Source organism: Ranitomeya imitator, chromosome 2 (assembly GCF_032444005.1).
Source record: "Ranitomeya imitator isolate aRanImi1 chromosome 2, aRanImi1.pri, whole genome shotgun sequence".
In the NCBI taxonomy this organism is placed as follows: Eukaryota; Metazoa; Chordata; class Amphibia; order Anura; family Dendrobatidae; genus Ranitomeya; species Ranitomeya imitator.
Window position 1 is genome coordinate 560,397,572 of NC_091283.1, and position 21,363 is coordinate 560,418,934.

The 21,363-nt window shown below is 43.3% G+C and overlaps 2 protein-coding genes across 3 annotated transcripts in view; one reads left to right on the forward strand and one right to left on the reverse strand.

The window, feature by feature from the left end:
- The first annotated feature begins 2,769 nt into the window (after window positions 1-2,769).
- On the forward strand, window positions 2,770-20,566 carry WBP2 (WW domain binding protein 2). The gene is made up of 8 exons (XM_069752056.1): window positions 2,770-2,886; window positions 9,597-9,705; window positions 10,127-10,262; window positions 10,530-10,622; window positions 11,050-11,178; window positions 13,610-13,735; window positions 18,810-18,886; window positions 20,170-20,566. The coding sequence occupies exons 1-8, from the start codon at window positions 2,828-2,830 to the stop codon at window positions 20,221-20,223; spliced, it is 783 nt and encodes a 260-aa protein (XP_069608157.1). The 5' UTR covers window positions 2,770-2,827; the 3' UTR covers window positions 20,224-20,566.
- FBF1 (Fas binding factor 1) overlaps window positions 13,000-21,363 on the reverse strand; it is a 206,207-nt gene continuing 197,843 nt past the window's right edge. Inside the window, exon 28 of one of the 2 annotated variants that reach the window (XM_069752052.1) lies at window positions 13,000-13,241. In XM_069752052.1, the coding sequence (XP_069608153.1) occupies window positions 13,119-13,241 (123 nt within the window). In that variant the 3' untranslated portion in view covers window positions 13,000-13,118. The remainder of the gene's footprint in view (window positions 13,242-21,363) is intronic. The other variant, XM_069752054.1, reaches the window with a different exon arrangement.

A 21,363-nucleotide genomic window follows, 5' to 3' on the forward strand; every position in this document is an offset into this window, starting at 1 on the left:
ATCGTAGACATGCCTGCACTGTTCACCGCCCCCACATCGTAGACATGCCTGCACTGTTCACCGCCCCCACATCGTAGACATCCCTGCACTGTTCACCGCCCCCACATCGTAGACATGCCTGCACTGTTCACCGCCCCCACATCGTAGACATCCCTGCACTGTTCACCGCCCCCACATCGTAGACATGCCTGCACTGTTCACCGCCCCCACATCGTAGACATGCCTGCACTGTTCACCGCCCCCACATCGTAGACATGCCTGCACTGTTCACCGCCCCCACATCGTAGACATGCCTGCACTGTTCACCGCCCCCACATCGTAGACATGCCTGCACTGTTCACCGCCCCCACATCGTAGACATGCCTGCACTGTTCACCGCCCCCACATCGTAGACATGCCTGCACTGTTCACCGCCCCCACATCGTAGACATCCCTGCACTGTTCACCGCCCCCACATCGTAGACATGCCTGCACTGTTCACCGCCCCCACATCGTAGACATGCCTGCACTGTTCACCGCCCCCACATCGTAGACATGCCTGCACTGTTCACCGCCCCCACATCGTAGACATGCCTGCACTGTTCACCGCCCCCACATCGTAGACATGCCTGCACTGTTCACCGCCCCCACATCGTAGACATGCCTGCACTGTTCACCGCCCCCACATCGTAGACATGCCTGCACTGTTCACCGCCCCCACATCGTAGACATGCCTGCACTGTTCACCGCCCCCACATCGTAGACATGCCTGCACTGTTCACCGCCCCCACATCGTAGACATCCCTGCACTGTTCACCGCCCCCACATCGTAGACATCCCTGCACTGTTCACCGCCCCCACATCGTAGACATGCCTGCACTGTTCACCGCCCCCACATCGTAGACATGCCTGCACTGTTCACCGCCCCCACATCGTAGACATGCCTGCACTGTTCACCGCCCCCACATCGTAGACATGCCTGCACTGTTCACCGCCCCCACATCGTAGACATGCCTGCACTGTTCACCGCCCCCACATCGTAGACATGCCTGCACTGTTCACCGCCCCCACATCGTAGACATGCCTGCACTGTTCACCGCCCCCACATCGTAGACATGCCTGCACTGTTCACCGCCCCCACATCGTAGACATGCCTGCACTGTTCACCGCCCCCACATCGTAGACATGCCTGCACTGTTCACCGCCCCCACATCGTAGACATCCCTGCACTGTTCACCGCCCCCACATCGTAGACATGCCTGCACTGTTCACCGCCCCCACATCGTAGACATGCCTGCACTGTTCACCGCCCCCACATCGTAGACATGCCTGCACTGTTCACCGCCCCCACATCGTAGACATGCCTGCACTGTTCACCGCCCCCACATCGTAGACATGCCTGCACTGTTCACCGCCCCCACATCGTAGACATGCCTGCACTGTTCACCGCCCCCACATCGTAGACATCCCTGCACTGTTCACCGCCCCCACATCGTAGACATCCCTGCACTGTTCACCGCCCCCACATCGTAGACATGCCTGCACTGTTCACCGCCCCCACATCGTAGACATGCCTGCACTGTTCACCGCCCCCACATCGTAGACATGCCTGCACTGTTCACCGCCCCCACATCGTAGACATGCCTGCACTGTTCACCGCCCCCACATCGTAGACATGCCTGCACTGTTCACCGCCCCCACATCGTAGACATGCCTGCACTGTTCACCGCCCCCACATCGTAGACATGCCTGCACTGTTCACCGCCCCCACATCGTAGACATGCCTGCACTGTTCACCGCCCCCACATCGTAGACATGCCTGCACTGTTCACCGCCCCCACATCGTAGACATGCCTGCACTGTTCACCGCCCCCACATCGTAGACATGCCTGCACTGTTCACCGCCCCCACATCGTAGACATGCCTGCACTGTTCACCGCCCCCACATCGTAGACATCCCTGCACTGTTCACCGCCCCCACATCGTAGACATGCCTGCACTGTTCACCGCCCCCACATCGTAGACATGCCTGCACTGTTCACCGCCCCCACATCGTAGACATGCCTGCACTGTTCACCGCCCCCACATCGTAGACATCCCTGCACTGTTCACCGCCCCCACATCGTAGACATGCCTGCACTGTTCACCGCCCCCACATCGTAGACATGCCTGCACTGTTCACCGCCCCCACATCGTAGACATGCCTGCACTGTTCACCGCCCCCACATCGTAGACATGCCTGCACTGTTCACCGCCCCCACATCGTAGACATGCCTGCACTGTTCACCGCCCCCACATCGTAGACATGCCTGCACTGTTCACCGCCCCCACATCGTAGACATGCCTGCACTGTTCACCGCCCCCACATCGTAGACATGCCTGCACTGTTCACCGCCCCCACATCGTAGACATGCCTGCACTGTTCACCGCCCCCACATCGTAGACATGCCTGCACTGTTCACCGCCCCCACATCGTAGACATCCCTGCACTGTTCACCGCCCCCACATCGTAGACATCCCTGCACTGTTCACCGCCCCCACATCGTAGACATGCCTGCACTGTTCACCGCCCCCACATCGTAGACATCCCTGCACACAGCCCCGCAGTGTACATACAAGGCTCCGCACCGTCTAGGGCCCAGCACTGTGGACACGGCCCATTACACACGTGCACCGGCACTTCCTGTTATTGATTCCTTGCTCTGAGCCAATCACATAACAAGCTCGCGTATCTGTAGAAAGCAGAAAGGTGGGGCTATAGCGTTGCTACGTAACCACGCAGCTGTGCACGCTGATTGGCTGCATCCAAGGTGTGGGTGGTGAGTTACTGCAAGACACAGACAGCAACATGGCGCTGAACAGAAACCATACGGATGGCGGAGGTGTCATAGTCAACAATTGCGAGAGGTGGGTGAACGCTGCTCGTGCGCACACACGTCCATTATCCATCACTGTCTACACTGAGCGCTGCGGCCCAGCTGCGGAGCATCTTATGTACCAGAATGTCAGAAAGGGCGTGGCTTGGAGTGATTGACGGGGCTACCGGCCAATCGGGACGCGCATAGCCTGTCTGCCGTTCAGGTAATGCCTGACATAGGGGTGATGTCAGATCTGGGGCAGACTGGGTTACACAGGATCATAGAGTTACCTGATTTTTACATCTTCTTGAATTTCAGCCATATTGTCCAGCCCAATTTAAGAAGATCCACAGACTCTGCCATGATTACCTACACTGATATTGGCAGACTCCGTTACTAGTCTACGGGCCACATGTAAAGCGAGTCCTGGGGGCAGAGGAGAGCGCCGCCTCATCATCTATGGGATATCTGAGGCACCTTAAGGGAATCTATCACAGGGTCTTTCTATGGAATCTGACAGCAGCATAATGTAGGGGCAGAGACCCTGATTCCAGCAATGTGTCTCTTACTGGTCTTCTTGCTGTAGGTATCATAAAATCACTGTTTTCTCGACGAGGCTGAAGTTGGTTTCTTATTTGTCAGTATCTTATTCGGCATTTTTTTCTTTTCAGGTTTTTTATAGGTTTAACAACAAAAAATAAGTATCACAATTATAATATACAATGCAGTGAGGTGCCCTGATGCGAATACACTTAACAATAGCTACAAAAATGATAAAACTGGCACAAAAATGGGCACCGAATGGCGTTAATGAAAAGGTTAAATTACTTTGGGCCACTGATCTCACACTGCAGACATATAGAACACAGGGCGCCCCACATCAAAACCAGGTCCCTCCAGCCTGGCCAAAATGGGTTCTGGGTATCAGAACTGGCATCAAATTGGACAAACAGCCCATTTTCACAGATTTGAATAAGTAACTGATGTTTTTAAGGGGTTAAATGACTTTTTTTTCTCACACTGATTTGACGCAAGAAAAAAAAAATTGCAACATGCTGCAATTTATAGCACAAACTGGATGTTACTAATGATGAGCGAATCTGCTCGGATAACGTCTTATCCGCATACTCGGGTGTTATCCAAGCATCTGGGAGTGCTCGTATATTATGTTCGAGTCCCTGCGGCTGCATGATTTGTGGCTATTAGACAGCCTCAACACATGTAGGGAGTCCCTAACAAACAGGCAATCCCCGCATGTGTTCCAGCTGTCTAAGGCCGCCGTCACACTTGCGAGTTTTACGGACGTAAGAGCGCAGAAAATACGTCCGTAAAACTCGCAAAACATACGGCACAATTATTCTCTATGCCCCTGCTCCTATCTGCCGTATTAAACTGATCCGTAATATACGGCGTTCTACGGCCGTACAAAATCGCAGCATGCTGCGTTTGTCACTGTACTGCGCAAGAAATACGCCAATGAAAGTCTATGGAAGCGTGAAAAATACGGATTACACACGGACAAGCAGTGTGACTTGCAAGAAATACGCAGCGCTGTTAGAGAGAAAAGCCGGTAATTCAGTGCGGTGTACAGTAAAATCACACTGACAGCTTCCAGTCCAATAGGTAGAATAAATGTGTACACATAGAATAGGTATATATATATATATATAATCAGTGAGACACATATATATATATATATATATATATATATATATATATATATATATATATATATATATATATATATATATATATATATATATATATAATTCCAGCGCTATACAGCTTGAAAGCCGGTAATTCAATTACCGGCTTTTTCTTTCTCCTTCCTAAACCCGACATGATTTGAGACATGGTTTACATACAGTAAACCATGTCTTCTCTCCATTTTTTTTTGCATATTCCACACTACTAATGTCAGTAGTGTGTATCTGCAAAATTTGGCCGTTCTATCTACTAAATTAAAGGGTTAAATGGCGGAAAAAATTGGCGTGGGCTCCCGCGCAATTTTCTCCGCCAGAGTAGTAAAGCCAGTGACTGAGGGCAGATATTAATAGCCTGGAGAGGGTCCACGGTTATTGGCCCCCCCTGGCTAAAAACATCTGCCCCCAGCCACCCCAGAAAAGGCACATCTGGAAGATGCGCCTATTCTGGCACTTGGCCACTCTCTTCCCATTCCCGTGTAGCGGTGGGATATGGGGTAATGAAGGGTTAATGCCACCTTGCTATTGTAAGGTGACATTAAGCCAAATTAATAATGGAGAGGCGTCAATTATGACACCTATCCATTATTAATCCAATAGTAGTAAAGGGTTAAAAAAACAAACAGATTATTTAAAAGTATTTTAATGAAATAAAAACAAAAGTTGTTGTAATATTTTATTCTACGCTCAATCCATCTGAAGACCCTCGCTCTGTAACAAAGAAAAAATAATAAACCAACAATATACATACCTTCCAAAGATATGTAACGTCCCACGATGTAAATCCATCTGAAGGGGTTAAAATATTTTACAGCCAGGAGCTCTGCTAATGCAGCGGTGCTCGTGGCTGCAAAACGAATGAAGGTAAAGTAGGTCAATGACTTATATTTACCTTCATTTGCGGTGAGGCGCCCTCTGCTGGTTGTCCTCATATGAACTCGAGCCTGGGAGCTTTCTAGGAAAGTTCCCACGATCTAGGAACAGCCAGCAGAGGGCGCCTCTCCGCAAATGAAGGTAAATATAGGTCATTGACCTACTTTACCTTCATTTTCCGGGGTTATTGCAGCCATGAGCATCATTGCATTAGCAAAGCTCGTGGATGCAAATTATTTTAACCCCTTCAGATGGATTTACATCGTTGGACGTTACAGATCTGCGGAGGGTAAGGATATTGTTGGTTTATTATGTTTTTTTTGTTACAGAACGAGGGTCTTCAGTGACTGGATTGGGCGTAGAATAAAATACTCCAACAACCATTGTTTTTATTTCATTAAAATAATTCTAAATAATGTGTTTGTGTTTTATTGAACCCTTTACTACAATTGGATTAATAATGGATAGGTGTCATAATTGACGCCTCTCCATTATTAATTTGGCTTAATGTCACCTTACAATAGCAAGGTGGCATTAACCCTTCATTACCCCATATCCCACCGCTACACGGGAATGGGAAGAGAGTGGCCAAGTGCCAGAATAGGCGCATCTTCCAGATGTGCCTTTTCTGGGGTGGCTGGGGGCAGATATTTTTAGCCAGGGGGGGCCAATAACCGTGGACCCTCTCCAGGCTATTAATATCTGCCCTCAGTCACTGGCTTTACTACTCTGGCGGAGAAAATTGCGCGGGAGCCCACGCCAATTTTTTCCGCCATTTAACCTTTTAATTTAGTAGATAGAACGGCCAAATTTTGCAGATACACACTACTGACATTAGTAGTGTGGAATCTGCAAAAAAATGGAGAGAAGACATGGTTTACTGTATGTAAACCATGTTTCTGCTATCTAGCGCTGGAAGAAATATTAATATATATATATATATTTTTTGGGACACATGGATCCCTTGTATAGCCGTGTGTTGGTTTTGCAAGCCTGCGAGAAAACCACGCAGTACGGATGCCATACGGATTACATACGGAGGATGCCATGCGCAAAAAAAACGCTGACACACCCTGCCTACGGAGGAGCTACGGACCACTATTTTCGGGACTTTTCAGCGTATTACGGCCGTAATATACGGACCGTATTGTTTTACGCTGTGTGTGACGCCGGCCTAATAGCCGCGTATCATGCAGCAACAGGGACTCGAACATAATATACAAGCACTCCCAGATGCTTGGATAACACCCGAGTATTCGGATAAGATGTTATCCGAGCAGATTCGCTCATCACTAGATGTCATGCATCAAGTCAATGACTGCATGGAAGTCATTGGACTGCACTTGGATGACATCTGAGTGCAGCCCGATTTCAGCGAACTCACGGAATGGAGAAATGTTGTTATCCGTCTTCTCCACACTTGTGCTATGGTTCTCTGATACTAGAGAATGGGATCACACTAAGCTGACACATCTAAATCGGATCAGAGTCTTACCTTCGGGTCATTAACATAATCGGCCAGATTCTCTAGAATGATAGCTATGTGACCATAGCTTTAAAATGTAGTTTTTTTACCTGGTGCAAATGCAGCTGTTCTCCTATATCTGGCATTGTTTCTTTCTTTGTTCCTGCTCCTTTCATGAGATCTGGACCTCTCTTCCCTATATGTAAATCTAATATTTTTAGCTGACGGGGAGGATCAGGTCCTCAACTCTTCCCTATGAGAGTCTTCATGAATCACATCAATATTTGGTGTGACCGCTTCAGAGCAGCATCAGTTCAAGATACATTTGCTCCCAGGGTTTGAAGGATCTCAGCAGGGAGGTTGTTCCAAACATCTTGGAGAACTAACCACAGATCTTCTGTGGATGTAGGCTTGTGCTAATCCTTCTGTCTCTTCATGTAATGTCAGACAGATGCGATATTGTTGAGATCAAGGCTCTGTGGGACCACATCATCTCTTCCAAGACTTCTTTCCTTTGAAGATAGTTCTTAATGACATTGGCTGGATGTTTGGGGTCGTTTTCCTGTTGCAGAATACATTTGGAGCCAGTCAGACGCCTCCCTGATGGTATTGCAAGATGGACAAGTATCTGCCTGGATTTCTCAACATTGACCGCACCATTTAGGGCTGCTTCAGATGTCTGTGCAAATTAGAGCGTGCTCGGACCGCACAAGATCTGTTGGTAGAAAACTGTGTGCACCTATACCTGGTAAAACTGATGGTAAAGGGCGGTCACACCAAATATTGATTTGAGTCACATTTCTCTTTTTTCAATTTGTATATCTTGTATTTTGTTAATTGAGAAAAAAAAATAAACTATTACTCTTTTTGTATATAATCCTACAGATAGAGGGAAGTCAATGCCAAGTATTGAAAAACATTACATCTTTATTAAACACACAACATGATTAAACATCTTTTTCAATAGAGATACAAGTATAAAATATACTATAAACAGGTGTGTACCGGTCCTGTTAGAGAAAGTTCACATATAAACCCCTTAAGTCATTTAGGGGTCAAATCCCATATGGTATTCATACTGCTCAATTCATATCACATAGGGTAAGCTTCACAGATGCAAGCTATATACATGCTAACATTAGGGAGATGCACAAAGGGTATGTATGAGTATTTTCCTATTAAGGTGCTTGACTAGTATAACAAAGTGCATAGTGTTACATCAATGGGTCATATGTATGGCATAGTGCATTATAAAGTATGTGATCCACTAACGTATGCATAATTGACTATGGGTCTAGTATTTTGTTTAAAGTGCATTAAGTGTATATATAGCAACAAAATATAGAAAAGCACTGATTGTACAAAATTCATATGTAAGCCCTAAGGCTTATAGTATATATTGAGATGGTATATTGCCTGTGAGAAAGGTGTGGTGGATGGATAAATAAATAGCAAAAATACAGGTAGGTATATAGCTAAAGTGCACAACCTGAGGTGCAGTCCAGAGCCCCAACGCGCGTTTCGCTTTTGCTTCTTCCTAGGGGATATCTTTTGAAAAAAAAAAAACATGAAACACTAAAGGCGAAACGCGCGTTGGGGTGAGGGGAAACATCTGGACCATCCTGCCTTCATTGTGGCCATGAGTTGTAAGCTAATATGACAGTTTACATATGATTTGGTGTTTTGATTTATGCATTTATGCGCATTTACCCTATATGGGTATTTTCAGTGGGCCTCTCCATCTTCTGTATCTATCTATTTGCCTCAGTACTTATAATTTATCCATTTTGGGGATTTATTTGATTGATTCATGTCATTTATGTACCTGCTAGCAGAACATGTGACTTTTTGATACCACACCTGGCTATTTATTGTACAGTCTTTATTCCTTTGTGCAGCATGGCACTAGAGTTCCCCCTACAGGGTATACCCTCTGTCTCTTTGTCTTAAGCCTTTTTATATATCATTAATAAAGCTTTAAGTTTTTAATATCATTTGGATCTCTTCATATGACTAGTTTATTTGACCAGTCTTTGTTGTTGTTGTATATCTATGTGACATGCCAGCTAGGATATTTTTGGACAATAGTTGAATTATTAGTAAGTGACACATCCCTGGAATCAGGCTTACTTGCCCTATATTATGCTGCTCTGAGATTAAAGGGGTAGTTTATGATTCAAACGACCCCTTCTGAATCCCTGTGTTTCTCCCCAGTAAAATAATAATACTTATATTCTCCTCCAGTGCCAGTGTCGTTCTTATGTCATGCAATCCCTGTGGCCATTCAGCACTGGCTTCATTCTCCTATCCTACAGACGTAATAGACATCTGGAGGAGTTGAGAGGTCAAGAGCGGCTCTCAATTCCTCTGGATGATTTGTCAGAAGGAGGGGGAGAGTGAAGCCAGTGCTAATTGGCTTCAGGGATTGCATGACACAACAATGTCACGCAATACCCAAGAGATAAGAATATGACCACATTCATTTTTATGCGATGCATCATCCAGATATTGCAATCTTTGGCCACACAACATGTCACTGACAAAACCTCTTTCACTGTTGCCCCAGTCAAAAGCAAAATAAAGGTAGGGGGAGCGGTTGAGCAAAAAAAAAAAAACAGACTGAATAACTAAATACTGTCCAACTAGTGATTTTTTTTTTTTTTTTTTTTTTGCTGCAGTCTATTGCATTTTTGGAAATGTTCACTGCTTTTCTTCCAGTGTCCTGATGTCTTATGAACATGTGGAGCTGGCATTCACTGACATGGAGAATACACCTGATATTTTTCGTGGGACCAAGAAGGGAAGAGTAATGCTGACACCCTATAGAGTAAGTGGTTAATGTTTAATTTGTAGAGATTGTTGGCAATGCTCTGCATCACAATACATAAGGTCATGCAGTACTACAGGCATGCAGAAAGGTTCATACCCGAAAGTAAAGGGTTTGTACCTTAAATGAAAGGTATCACCTATCCACATCATAAAATACAACTTTCTGATGACTGGGGGTCTCATCACTGTGACTTCCCTAAAATCCCAAGGACAGGGCTCTGGTGTGCCAGTTTGAATGGAACACCACCGCTCCAATCATTGTCAATGGCACTACTGGAGATGGAACATCCCTTTGTTAATTTGGTATATATACTATATACTGTTCTAATATTTTCGGTAATGTTCTCGTGCATTGGTATATTTCTAAACAAACTGTAAGAACTTCATCCGTAGATATAAAGTTCCCATTGAACTTGCAGGTGATATTTTCGAGTAAAGGAAGGGATCCAATGCAATCATTCATGATGCCATTCTATCTGATGAAAGATTGTGAAATCAAGCAGCCTGTCTTTGGAGCCAATTTTATCAAGGGCGCCATAAGAGCAGAGCCTGGAGGTAAGATGCATACTGTGACTGACTATGTTTTCCTTTGGTGTGCAGACATTTCACGGGTACAATAACACACCCCGAATGCCCTTTAACACTAATTTGCATGTTACTTCTAAGCTCTATTTATCAGCACGATCCATCAGATTACTATCATTTTTCTTGCTCCCCGACCTATACATCCATACCCCTAGCATGTCTCCACTCCAGAGTTGTGTAATTCAATTTACAGGCAGGTGTACTCAGTACTGAATTCTTTCCGTGCTTCATTTATAGGCGGCTGGGAAGGCGCTGCAACATTCAAACTCATTTTTCCTGCTGGCGGAGCTATTGAGTTTGGCCAGCAGATGCTGCAAATAGCGGCGCAAGGTAAGCAACACTCACCTAAAAAATGAATATGTTAGTAAGCATCAGTAACAACAGGGAAACCACATCTATGCCATCACTGGCTTATTTCTATTAGTTTTAGAATAACTATATGTGCATATTTATTCTAGCAACATTATTGAAAATTAATAGGAGCAGCAGCACTTCTATTTTTGTGTAAAAATCCAACAACTCATCATTCAGAATTACATAGGCATGGGATTTTTTTGGATCAGTTAACTATCTGTGGTAAGTACCAGACTGCCTCTCCATGTTTGCAGCTAGAGGGAAACAGAAATCAGAAAGGTGGATTTCACTCTGTCCAGTTCTTTATTGTCCCCATGACGTTGCACCATTAGAGGTGTCAGGATTGAGAGCATCCCAGTAACTATGGCACCCTAATCTTTTGTCCTTAATCTTATGTCCCTAGCTTCAAGAGGGGGACCACCGGCTGATTCTTTTCCATATATGCCTAATGGGGGCTATGCCTATCCACCACCTGCAGCTAATGGGATCTATCCTCCTCCATCTGGTTATCCATTCCCCCCACCTCCTACAGGTAACAATTATTGCTTATTACACGGTTTCTTTAAAAATCGAAAAATTCTTTTTAGTAATCTTGGATAACCCCTTTAATTTTGAAGGTCTTTTCCTGTTTAAAAAGGATTGTGTGGAACTTCTGATTAATGGTGATCGTATGATCAGAATGATCTGACTCATAAAAGCATTGATTAAGCATTGGTTATGCAGACTGTAGTGCTATATATACAGGTGTGGCTTTTCTGCGCCTCTCCGCATAATCAAATTAATGCGCAAGCCAAAAAAGACAAGATTGTCCTGCAAGGTATTTATTTCACTTACAAAAATATGTTATTACCACTGTGTGAACGTAAATCTGCAAAAAAATAAAATAACTCTAAACTATTGGTTAAGATGGCAGTAAGAAAACGCTATCCCAGTGGTACTCCAAAGGAATGAAAAGCTCAAAACAACAGATTATGGCCACACAAAATTGATTTGCTCATAGAATGGGTCATATGGCAAAAAATTGACTAATAAACTGAAAAAAATATATAATTTCTAAAACAAATCTGGAGTTGTTTACATGATTGATATTATCAAAACTACATGATATGGAATATCCAATCAAATTACTGAGAGAAAGTAACCGTAAAAAAATAATAAAATATATAATTCAAAGTGACTTATCCCATCCTAGCTATGAAAGAATCACAGTATTCTGGTAAAACAGAGGAAAGCTTTACCTTTCATACTGTATATATACAGAATAATTGAGTTATATCTAATACAAGCAATAATTATTATAACAATCATAATTAAACTATATTAAATATATCTATATTTAACCCTTTTGGATATGTAGTTTTTATTTATTTTTTCCTGTTACATTTTCTCAGTATTTGATTCTATCAATCATGTAAACCACTCCTGAGTTTTTTTTTATTCAGCCTATTGGTAATTTTTGGCCATATATGAATGAGTACATTTTTATGTGGCCACAGTTGGCTGTTTTGAGCTTTTTATTCCTTTTGAATACCACAGACAGAAGGTATGTGCACACGTAGAGTATTTTCTGCTGATTATTCTGCACTAAAACACGTCTGTTGGCAGGAAAAATGCTTTTTTGATGCGTTTTACTTAAAAAACATAAAAAGCGTTGACAAAACACATTGGTTAAAATCCACAAGGGAAACAAAAAACAGAATGTGCGTGAGATTTCAAAAACCACATTTCAGAATTATTTTTTTTTTTACACATGTAAAAACACACTGATAAAACGCTGCAAATAGTCAACATCCTCCATGTTACTGCCATCTTATCCAATGGTTCAGATTTTTTTTTTTTTGGGGGGGGGGCAATTGTGTTCTCAGTGTAAAGTTTCATGCAAAACAGTTGTAATTTAATGAAAATGTGATTTTGAGATTTTTTTTAAAGGGAACCTGTCACCCCCAAAATCGAAGGTGAGCTAAGCCCACCGGCATCAGGGGCTTATCTACAGCATTCTGCAATGCTGTAGATAAGCCCCCGATGTATCCTGAAAGATGAGAAAAAGAGGTTAGATTATACTCACCCGGGGCGGTCCGATCCGATGGGCGTCGCGATCCGGGGCCTCCCATCTTCATAGGATGACGTCCTCTTCTTGTCTTCATGCTCCGGCACAGGTGTACTTTGTCTGCCCTGTTGAGGGCAGAGCAAAGTACTGCAGTGCGCAGGTGCTGGGCCTCTCTGACCTTTCCCGGCGCCTGCGCACTGCAGTACTTTGCTCTGGCCACAAAATCATGTCCCCAACACATCTAATAAAATCGAAATAATGTGGCCGACCCCAATAACTCATTCTGCAGCCAGTAATCAACAATATAATACAGCGGCTATAGGAGGCAAACGGTAAAATGTTTAATGAAACCCAATTGCAAAAATGATTTTTATCACCAAATACACTCATTTAAGTAAGAAAAAAATTGGCCACAAAGAACCACTTTAATGTATTTGTTTTGCAAGTAGAATAAATACCTTGCGACAAGAAGCTGTGTTCTTGCGATGCTTCTTTATTCTGGAATTTTTGCTTGTGTTCTCTAAATTTTCCATAGAACGAGGAGAAATCTGAAATTAGTGCAGAAATAAAAAAAAAAAAAAAGTACGGTAACCTGTTTGGAATTTAGAAAAAAAATAGTTGACTGCTGGATCTTCTAAGCCAAGTTCTGTGATTGTGCAATATGCTATGATATTGTGCGTATTAGTAGAATATTTTAACAGCATATTCAGATAAATTCAACAAAAAGTTGACCTGTTACCATACATGAAGAAGGAAATAATTGGACCATGCAATGGCATGCATTTACCTCATTTTAAAGCAAATACATTCTAATTAAACTCTGCTTTCATTGGAGAAAAGGGAAAATGTTTTCTCACTTTCTTACATTACACATTAGCACAGTATGTACTCATCTATTTCCTGAATTAATTTACAGATTTTTACCCCGGGCCATCAATACAAGACAGTGATCTAGCATACATGCATCCCCCACCTCCTCCTTACCCAGGACCCATGGGACCACCCGTTGCTTCTGCTCCTGATTTGCCTCCTACTCCAGCAGGTAGGAGTCCACATGTTGTTTTCTTTCCATTTTTGACACTAAGTCACTGTAGGAAAACCATCTGAAAAAATATATTGCAATTTTCCACAGAAACAATGCTAGGAACAGTTCTCTAAACTGTAAAACTGATGTAAAAATGCATGCTTTTTCAGCCACTTTTATTGCAAGTCATCTTTTTACACTTATGGAAATACCCTCATAACAAAGAAACAATTGTATTAAGAAGACTTATACCTAAAGAGAATCTGTCGGTAGGATCAACCCTCTTAAGCCGTCTAAATGAGCATGTATGTTATAGAAAGTTGAATAAAATGATATCTTGATATCTTTCATACTATGTCTTACACCAGAAAACTACACATTTTTATTATATGCAAATGAGATGTTAAGAGGTTGGACATAGATCATCTGCCTACAGAATGAAAGGGGGTGTTACCAGTGAAAGACATGTAATGACTGACAGTCTGTTCTCATAATCACACACAGCTTTGCAGTGAAATCAGAGCTAACACAATACAGCAGGGCTAACACAATACAACAGAAGTGAATTTTGTCTCATTACAAACACATTTGCATCAGCACTTGTCCTCTCATAGTGCTGGCCACTCTGCTGCAAAGCTGTGCCAGATTATAGCTAACTCAGTAGAGCAGAGCTTCACCTTTTCTCATTGCAAACACAATTGCAGTGTTGCCAGCTCTTCTGTACTGCCACACCCCCTACACTGCTTGCCTGTGAGATGGAAACTGAAGCACTACCTCAGCAAGGGCATACAAGAATGACTAATGAGGCACCTGAAATGTCTGTCTGAACGAAGCTCTGAGAAACAGGTAGAGTTGCACAGCTCTGACCGTGTTACATTGTGTAAGACCTTTCAGGAAAATGAGAGACATGCCTGAAGGAAGGAAAGCAATCTCCTAATTAAGGTGAAAGGCGGAGAAAGAGCATGGGAGAAAGGGTAGTGTTGGACACAAGACCGCTGTCCCGGTGAAGGAGAGACCCAGGTGTGAACCATCGTTAGGAGCCTCACCTGATGGGAGAGATCACCTTACCAGGAAGCCGTAGCAGAGAAATGTACTTTGATTGAATCAAAAGGAGAGGACCAAATGAGTGTTCCAAGACCAGATTGAGGTCCCACAGAAATGTTTTGATCTGAGGCTTTGAAGTCAGGTACCCATGGAAAAGGACAGCTAAGACAGAGACCTGACACCTAGAAGCCAATCTTGGGTAAAGAACAGAATGCAAAATTAAAAAGAGGAAAACAACATGAGAAGAGTACTTCCCCAACGGAGGTGATAAGATGGAAACACTAGTATTCTCTAATCAAACTGTCCAGGACTGTAGGAAACAAAACACTAGGATAAGTCCGAGATTGCCTTGGAAATCAATCTAGCATGAGGGCTGAACCAAAGCACTGTGCTAGATACGTCAAGATTTCATGATACGCTCAATATCTCCAAAGTAGTGCCCTACCAAGGGATGATTAGTCTACAAGGGCAGAGGTTCTGGGGACTCCCTTAAAAATGAATCCCACTAGTTAGAAGGTGATATAGGTTAAAGGATTCTGGAGAGTCAGTTCCGGTGTATTTGATCTATGGTGTAAGTTGCAGTGAACACAGGACTTTTACTGGTTGTACAAGCCCGAAAGAGTGACCTACCTGCATCCTTCACTGCAAGGTAAATAATACTAACTGAGTGAGGCATTTGCCCCTGCCTCTTGAATTACATGAAAGTCCCTTGCTAAAGGTCAGACTCACAAATCAAAAGACAAGTTATCTTTCTCCATCACAAAAAAACTGGAGCAAGGCTACATGGCCTGCTTGAGGGATACATTAAGCTGAGAGGTCTCTTCAGAGGAAAATATTCTGTCTGGAAGCTATAGAAGTGTACAGAAGTCCTGCAGCTTGGCCAAACCTAGAGGTCTGTTGGTAGGCCTGACTCACTCAAGGAAATGGTCAGAAACCACTTCCAGAGCCTGTGAAGTAAGCCCTCATGATGGGTCACATAGGACGAGGCGAAAGAACCCTCTGGTCATATGTGCAAAATAACCTACAAATCGGTATCTGCTAGATGGTCTGACTCACTCTGGTCATTGCTAACTGGATGGTGTACTTGATGAGCCTTGCAAAAGGCTTCGCTTGTTGTGCTTACTCCCTGAGAAAAATGGTCAGAGTAATGACTGGTTTGCCTGTGCAATATGCAATACTCAAGATCAGTCACTTGCTATCTCCAGCTGAGGAGTTTATACCCGATAGTCTGACTTGCTCAGGGAAAAGATCAGAGTTCTATGTGGTCTGCTATTGTGATAGATCTGCGACGGATCTCACTTGGTTGTACCATCTAACCAAGGCATGTGGAAAGAGCACTGCCTGGTCTGCTTCCATGATACACCCTGATGAGATGTCTCAGTGTGCTGTTCTGACTCACTCTGAAGAGTGGTCAGAGTAAAGACTGGTTACTTCTTACTTTATACTTTAAAACCCTGGATGAAAGGTGTCTGCTTGCTGATATGAAATACCCTGATAAACTGATCCTTCTGAGAGCGAGTGGTAGAGTACCATGAGTGATCTACCAGACTGAGTAAGGAATTTGATGGTCTGACCCCTTGGGAAGTGGTCAGAATATCGTCTAGTCCTCTACCATGATCTACCCTTAAGAGGAGGCACAGCCCTAGCCACTCTCCGTATGCACTGCTAAGAGGACTGACCTAGTTGTTCTGACTCATTCAGGAGATATTTAAGGGTACTGTCTGGCTCACATGAACGATACACCCATATAAACTGTGTTTTTTGGTCTAAAGCACTGTGGAAAGAGGTCAGATCAACAGAAGGTACAGCTGCACTGTCTGGATTTTTTGCACGACACACCCTTTAGAGCGGCATCCGTTGATGGTTCTGACTTACTTGTCGGAAGTGCTCAGTGGGCCTTTAGATAATTTGTGTGAAGCTATTGATAGAGAGAATTGTCTTAGGGGTCTGACTCACCCAGGGAAGAGGTCAAAGTGCCATGTGGATAGCTTTTGTTATGAGCCACATACCTATTGTGAGAGGTGGTCAAAATAGCATCCGGGCTGTGAGGGTCACCTGTGGAATTCGGTTGGTTGTGAGGTCTCATGATGCAGTTCCAACTCAATTTAGAAGCTAGTCCAAGTAGCCTCTGGATTGCAGGGTCACCTGCCGGGATATGCCCAACACAAAGATCTCCACTGGTGGGTCTGACTCTTTCTGAGACAAAGTCAGAGTCATATCTGGTAAGCAGGGTCATCTGCAGTACTTCACACATCTGTGAGGGATCAGCTAGTGGGTCTGACTCACTCTGGAAGGTGGTCAGAGTAGCCTCTGAGTTGCAGGGTCATATGTGGGTTTTGCCCTTGGTTAACCCGGCTCCTATTGAGGTAGGTCTACTGAAGTGTGCATTGACAGAGGAAACGGGCAGGTGCAAGCAGCATATTCTGCTTCAGTTTGGCCCAATGGATATTTGCACTTTCCTGAGGCACAGGTATAATGGGTAACTGGGATAGGCTAGGCAGGCTTGCATGCGTTATCTTCTCTGGGCTCAGACATAATAAGACAGAGAGAGGGCAGAGAGAACAAAAAAAGACAGAAGTCATACCTGGTGCCAGGAAAGAGGGAGAACTGTTGGGACACTGCAAGTGATGGTAGACGCCATCATCCAGCAGACAAACAGCCTTCCTGATCCTGGAGTGTCATGCCGCTCATCTGAGGGGTGTGTGTATTGACACTGAGTGAACAGAGGCAGGAGAAATTCACCGTACACTTTTGTTTCAGGTGATGCAAACAACTTTATTTTTAGTAAAGACAGACATGTGCAAACTTAGCCAAAGGTACTGAGAGATGTGCGGCCGAGATACATTAGAAATTTCGACTCCTCCAGGATCTTTATCGCAATGTTGCTGGAAAGGATAGAAAACAAGATGTATTGGTAGTGTAGGGTTTCTTATTGGTAGTGTAGGGTTTCTACTCACTCGGTTGTGTTTTATTTAGGCCCTGAAAGCGGTTTCAATAAAATGTCCAGGCTGGTTTATTAAGACTTCATAAACGACTGAGGAAACTAAACAAAACAGCCTTTTCCGGCACAAAGTTAAAAATACAAAGTGAATAGTCAATACAATATTGCTGGTTCGCCTGTTTGGATTAGTATCCCGTTCTTAAGTCCTTAGAAAAGACAAACACACCGGAGGTCTACACACCTCCAGACACTGAATGAGACAACTAGTCTCCAGTTTATCTGCTTTACCAGGTCCCCGGGGTGGGGACATGTAGTCATCCAGTCCCACCAATCTCTTTGTTCATAAACCTGGCCCTGATACGCTCTATTAATTCTCTCAACACTATACGTGCTGGAGTCTGTTTTCTCAGGCTTACATCACCGAAGCTACCAACCTCAATGATACATATGTCCCCTTAAGGACCTGTCCAGTGGCCATTTACAGAAGATGTATATATGAAAAGGAATTACATCTACTGGAAATGTGCACAGCGTGAGGACAACCATGGATGATAGAGAATAAGAAAGATGTTAGGTATCCCAACCAGGAAACCAGAGTGAGTAAAGAGAAAGATGGACAGGTAGGTATTAGGTAAGTAGGTCATGTGTAAGAAATATAAAATTCCGACAGAGGTAGGTAGCTTACACATAGGAGGTATGCAGCTCTCATTTAAGTAAATCACACACAGGAAGTATGTGGGTATAGGTAGGTATATTGTGGTTGTGGGGTGTTATGTAGAATTCCGCTGGGCGAACGGAAGCAGCAACTGTGAGGAGGCAAGTGGTGAGGTACACCCAAAAGACAGCAGGTGTCTGTGGAAGTGCGACCCCATTGTGTTGTGAGGCAGGGAAGTGCTGCCATCAGCAAACTCCCTGGGACCATTGTACTTAGAAAGACACAGGGAAGATGATGGCACCAAGAGGAAGGGATGGAGAATGGGAGGCAAGCAGCGTGAGAAAGTGTGATTGACCCAAGTATAGATGCTCTATGTATATTAACAACGTAATGATTAGAATAACACATTCTCTTTTTCTGATTCTTATATGTGCTTTTGCTTCGTTATCTAGCTGAGGCCAAGGCGGCAGAAGCGGCTGCCAGTGCTTACAACAGTCAGCCCAACCCTCCACATCTTTACATGCCACCGGTAAGTCTTTCAATGCGTAGTTTATGCTGCATGTAAAGGTGGGAATAGAACCAAAAGGGTTTATAAAATTGAGCCTATTGATATACCAACAATAATAAACTAGAATATAAACAATGAATGTATACCCTGCAGTAGATAAGTAAATATGAGTACATGTCAAAACATAGGGTACTTATTTGACATTTTTTTAATAAAATACAAAAAGCATAAAAGCTATCCCACTGTTACAAGATGTACCCAGTCAGGATGGTCCCTAACTCTAGTAGTTAACCTTTCTATGTGCCTTTTGGCGTGTGTGTTTGATGACTATAAGTACAGCATTTATAGGTGTGTACCATATACTGAAACAAGAAAGCTAAGGTGCATATTTGATTGCATAATAATTTACAGCTTGTCCTTCCACCTAGTCCATAACACACACATACCACCAGGATACGAAACATGAAAGCTTCCATCCACCTTGTCCCCGATGTCCCCTCCGTAGAGTGATTACTTAAGAGGACATCTCAGTGGCTGTAGCTGGATTTGAAATCCAATACGTCCAGATCTTATAAAATGTCTGGGGCACTTACATATCATGTATAGAATCTTTTAATGGGGAACATAAAGGTTTACTAGCTGTAACCATTGGTCTACAGTGGGAGCGTCTGGAGAATTCCATTGCCTTATTATGACTTTCCTCACACAAAAGGAAAGACAAGATTATAGGTATAGCTGAGGGGAAAGAACGCTATGAAAAAGGAGGAGAGAAGACCATAATTACAAAACCTTGTCACATGACCACACGGCATGAAGGAAGGAGCCATATTCTGATTTACATGGAAAACAGATATCGCTATTTGAGATCATAAGTTGTGTTTTTTAAGTCTAGCTGGGGTGTAATACACCTTATGTAGAAATTTATATTACATCAGGTTATCTCAGGTTAGTGGACTATGGAGTTTAAAAATTAATTTGTCATATCCTTAAATTTCGTTTTGGCCCATTTTGCCTGCCTAATAATTCTGCACATCTTGATAAAGAGTGCTGTAGCTTTGAGCCTCACCCTCCTTATTGCTCAAATATATACGTCACCTGATCTGCTTCTTCCAATAGCCATCCAAGTTTATAAAGCTCGTATTTGGAAAATCTGCACAAAAATAATATAGTTCAAAATACACATTTGCTTAATAATTGTGCATACAGTGAGGCCATGAATATGATACCCCTGACTACTAAAGTTCTTGTTGGGTCAGTAAAGTTACAACAATGAACTTATAGGATTCTTGTCTGTTCTCTTGCAGGACCTTCCTCCTCCACCTCCCTATTTTCCCCCGGATGACAAGAAGAACCAGTAAGGCTTATTTTAGGGTGTTTTATGAGGAGGACCTGCCGTCCAACACCTCAAGGACCAGATCTTCTATAGACACTGAGAACTGACCGCTCATAGGACAACATAAGTACATTACAGAGGGTGGCAGGCAAAGGAACCCTTAATTACCTCTAAATTTCATATACACCATTGTATCACCATGTGTTCTTGCAGTATTGGCATTCAACACTGTAGCACTTCTGAGTTATACCATAGCTGACATGTCTGAATTCATCTTGCTATACAGAGCATGTTCTAATGCTAATCCCTGAAGCCTGATTGCTGTTCATATGCAAATAATTAAATAAAAAAAATGTTAAAAGTTATAATTATGTCCTAAAATATATTGTGCATAATATACTGAAGGCATAGATTATCATTTTTGATGGACTTGTGTGGGTACCGAGTTAATGGATCCTTATTTCTACTTTCACATAAAGAATAGTCTACAATCGCATTATCACATAGATCAGCTTTCTATTTTGCCTTTCAGGGAAATAAATAAGCGACATGCTGTTTGTGAGTAAGCTGCCACCCCCCAATGTCCATTGACACATTAGAATATTCTCTACTATGTAAATCCATTGTTATTGCCTTCAAGCAAAATATAGTATTAATAAATAATATGCTGCATTAAAGCTTTAACTATTCAAATGTTGTGATAATGGCCAATCTATATACTAAATAAGGGCAATGAAAATCACAGAATCCAAGGTTTCCCTGCAGAACATGCCCATGGCACCACATTGCCTCCACAGGACTGTGCTCTTCCCATAGTGAATCTTGATCCTAAAGTCGCTCTTATTTGAATTTGCTATGCAGCTAAATGCAATCAATTGTTTTCTGTTATCAGCCATTTCAGGCTCACAAAGAGACTAACTACTTTTCTACATTGGAAAGAACAGGGAGTCATGCTGATTGACAGCCAGCTCACCACTGCCTAACTACAGGATTCGGCTGTTAATAACCCTAATGTTCACTACCCATCAACAAAGCAGCCCAGAAGAGGAAGAGCTGCTCTGTTCATGTTGACTAGCTGAGTCACTGTCAGGAGTGGTCAATGACCGCTCTGTGCCGACGGCAGGTAGAACAGGCAGGCAGTTAGCAACTACCTGCTCATTTTTTT